Source organism: Myotis davidii, unplaced genomic scaffold (assembly GCF_000327345.1).
Source record: "Myotis davidii unplaced genomic scaffold, ASM32734v1 scaffold665, whole genome shotgun sequence".
Taxonomy (NCBI): domain Eukaryota; kingdom Metazoa; phylum Chordata; class Mammalia; order Chiroptera; family Vespertilionidae; genus Myotis; species Myotis davidii.
In genome coordinates this window covers 365205-367243 of record NW_006296410.1, presented here as the reverse complement: position 1 = coordinate 367243, position 2039 = coordinate 365205, and the positions used below count along the sequence as shown (strand labels likewise).

General features: G+C 62.2%; 1 protein-coding gene across 1 annotated transcript in view; it reads right to left on the bottom strand.

Annotated features, from left to right (window-relative positions):
* The window catches only part of GAK (cyclin G associated kinase), a 62906-nt gene that overhangs the window by 27810 nt on the left and 33057 nt on the right, over nucleotides 1-2039 (bottom strand). The window contains exons 14-15 of the mRNA XM_015568927.1: nucleotides 1916-2038; nucleotides 1082-1215 (exon numbers count right to left, since the gene is read on the bottom strand). Coding sequence (XP_015424413.1) covers nucleotides 1082-1215; nucleotides 1916-2038 — 257 coding nt within the window. The remainder of the gene's footprint in view (nucleotides 1-1081; nucleotides 1216-1915; nucleotide 2039) is intronic.

Genomic DNA, 2039 nt, shown 5'->3' with positions numbered 1-2039 from the left:
TGGGGATGTGCCCGCAACCAAGGTACATGCCCTTGACCAGAATCGAACCTGGGACCCTTGAGTCCGCAGGCTGATGCTCTATCCACTGAGCCAAACCGGTTAGGGCGGCTTGTGTATTTTTGTCTCATTTAGGAAACCTTTGAGTGTTATAAAAATAACCCTCTATAGTTTATTAATTTTTCCTTAAAAAACACATGCTTCTTAGAATTAATCGCTTAACTCGCCAGAATAATGTATTCGCTGCTGCTGGACAGGGATCCGACTCCCTCTCAGCAGGCGGGGCTGGCACCTGCACTGACGAGGCCGGGGTTTCCTGGCAGACGGAGTTTCGTGGGTTCCCAGGCCTCAGCGCGCCATCTGTCAGTCTCAGCACTCAACTCACCACACTGACGCCCAAGAAAGCTCACGCATGTAATAGGGATCATCCTCTATTATTCTCATTTTTTAAAATACTCCTGGCAGTAATGGGTAACACGAATTTTAAGATCAAAATCTATGAAAACAGCCTGGCCAGTGTGGCTGAGCAGTTGAGTCTAAAAAAATCAATAAAAACATTTTTTTAAAAGACTCAGGTCACATGTTGGAAGGGTCAGCAGTCCTTCTGCTTGGTGGCCTCGCCCACTTTCCCGCGACACAGGACACAGCTGGTGGCTGGCTCCCTGCATCCAGGACAGCCCTTACCCGCCCCGCCCCCTGTCCACACGCTGTGCCACATCCAGGGCAGAAGGAAGGGCCTGAACACCTTCCTTTCTTCCAGCATCACCCGCCCAAACAGACCCACGTGCACAGAGCTGGCAGCCAGAGTGCTGCCCGTCACCTCAGACACAGGCTTCAGGGGCACACGTGCTACAAGGGCTGATGCCCGGGAACCGGACAGAGGCACCGCCCACCACTCAGGGCCGAGAGGCTGACTCTGACACCCTGGCTGGGCTCCTTTGGCACAGCAGGGACAGGCCTGGCGGCATGGGTAGCTGGCGCCCACCCACACTGCCCACCCCTTTCCGAAACCCTTCCAACCTCCAGGGCCCACGGCGACCACACCAGGGACACCGCACCCAGTGTCCCACCGCGGACAGAGTACCTTTTGTGGGACGGCCAAATGCCGGGCGGGCAGCGCTTCATGCTGAACATGTACACGGCGGCCTCGGCGGTGCTGAAGAGCCGGCAGAAGCACAGGAAGGAGCAGACGGCCACGGCTGACGCCGCTCTCCCGTCCTAGGAGAAGGCACAGGCAGCTCCCTGGGGCCCAGCACCGCCTCCCGGGGGCAGACCGCAGGCCTCCCGGGCAGAGCACATCCTGGACGTGCAGACACGCGTCCACACAGATGGGCGCCTTCGTGACGGCACGGGACGCGGGGTCTCCAACGGGACACGCTTGCCTCACTGCCCCCACGTGCACCCCTCCCTGAGCCCTCCTGGTGTCACTCCCGTGCGACTGCCCAGCACCAGGACAGCTGTGCCCACCTTCGGCCCCACGCGGCAGGTGCCGTGCGACGCCACACACCTCAGCCTCTCTGCGCAGTGGGGTTGGGGTCCCCAGCTGCCGTCAGGAGGGACAGAGGTGGGTGCCGGGGCAGCGGCCTCGGGGCAGGGCAGTGGAGAGCCCTGGGGTGCTGCCTCGAGGGGAGACGAGAGAATGCACATGGGGCCACCGCAAGCTGCACCTGTGTGGGGAGCTTCCCCAGCAGCAGCTAATGCCCAGGGGCCTGGAGGGGAGGCCTGTTGGGCACCCAGACGCTGCCGGGGGCATGCGCCAGCCCAGCACCCCCAGTCCCTGGCCCAGGAAGGGGCAGGCTGCTGGTGCCCCACTCCCCACCCGGGCCACCACCCAGGACACTGCCCCATCTGACACCCGGGGTTCATGGCTCTCCGTCCCCACAGCCCCTTGCCCTCCTCTAACGCGGCGCACACTCACCGTGCAGTGCAGCACGCACACGTTCTTGTGGTCCTGCCGCAGCCACCAGTGCATGTCCCTGCAGATGCTGTACAGGCTGCGCAGGCTCGGGGCGCGCCGGGCCGCCCACCCGCACCCGCACACC